This window comes from Cenococcum geophilum (assembly GCF_001692895.1).
Source record: "Cenococcum geophilum 1.58 unplaced genomic scaffold K441scaffold_43, whole genome shotgun sequence".
In the NCBI taxonomy this organism is placed as follows: domain Eukaryota; kingdom Fungi; phylum Ascomycota; class Dothideomycetes; order Gloniales; family Gloniaceae; genus Cenococcum; species Cenococcum geophilum.
In genome coordinates, this window is record NW_027137601.1 from 672,428 (window position 1) to 673,611 (window position 1,184).

The following is a 1,184-nucleotide window of genomic DNA, read 5'->3' on the forward strand; positions in this document are numbered from 1 at the left end:
GAAGCTAGGTAACTATATGAGCTAGGTAACTAGTAGGTCTCTCCCTTTATTAATTTACGGAATGTTAACTAATTTTAAGGGAAATTTCTATCCTCTATTAATTAATAAGCCGGCGTGGCGGAGTTATAAGCGATATATAATACCTCGGATTAACTAACTAATAATATATTTATTGGAAGCCAGAACTATATTAGAACTATTAAATATTAATATCTAAAATTACACCCGCGTTAAGGAAGAGAACCATTATATAACTACTAGAAGGTAGGAAATATTCGCATAAAAGAGTCTATGCCGTATCTTAGCTGGGACCTTTTATCTCCTTATTAAACTCCTTAATAAATTCCAGAACTACTTTAAGATAAAAATAGGACACTAGAACTCTATCCTTAATCGCTAAAGCAATAGCTATTTTAATAGCATTTTTAATCTATAATAAATAAGCAATTAGCACAACAGTTCTCTATTAGGAGGTTAAGGTGGTATACCTATTAACTATTAAGCTCCTTTTCTACTAATCTCTTTAACTCGTTAGGACTATATCTAGCTTCTCCTTTAGTTATAACTGCCTTTTTTAGGAAACTTTCCTAAAGTTCCGTCCGCGTCTTAGTTATTAAAGTATTATATAATATAGTAATATGGATTCTGCTTTATATTATGTTATTAAATTCATTTATATAATTAGTAGTAAGGAATATAATTTCTTTATAGTATTTAAGCATACGTAAGAAAATTGTAATAAGGCTGTTACTTATATAATCCAGTAATCGTTTCCGTATAAATATGTCGGCTTTATTTAAGAGAAGTATAGCTTCCTAGTAGGCAGCCAGCTAGAAAATGCAAGAAAGCTTATCTTTAACATCCTTTGGGTTAGTGCCTAGTTCCCCACTAGATAACTAAAAGAGTTAGGTAATAGTAATAATATAAATAAGCGGGAGCGTACCGTATATAGTGGTTTTTAAAGCGTTTCTAAAAGTCCTTTGGCGGTTAAAGTCTTACTAACACTAGCAGGGCCACTAATTTATATATTAGGTTTCTCAAAAAATAAAGGAATAAGGAGAATATTATACTATAGCAGCATTATTAGACCTTATCCCTTGCCTACTATAAAATCATTAAACTAAGTATAAGTCGCGCTTATTAAGTAAGAAGCTATAAGAGCCTTTATAAGCTTCTTTTATTTC

At 30.7% G+C, this 1,184-nt stretch overlaps 1 protein-coding gene across 1 annotated transcript; it reads right to left on the reverse strand.

Annotated features, from left to right (window-relative positions):
• Positions 1 to 650: 650 nt before the first annotated feature.
• On the reverse strand, positions 651 to 815 carry K441DRAFT_577099 (uncharacterized protein; the record flags this gene model as incomplete). The annotated part of the gene is made up of 1 exon (XM_067644224.1): positions 651 to 815. A coding segment is annotated over one exon (165 nt), but the record flags the coding sequence as incomplete, so codon positions are not given.
• Between the last annotated feature and the right edge of the window lie 369 nt (positions 816 to 1,184).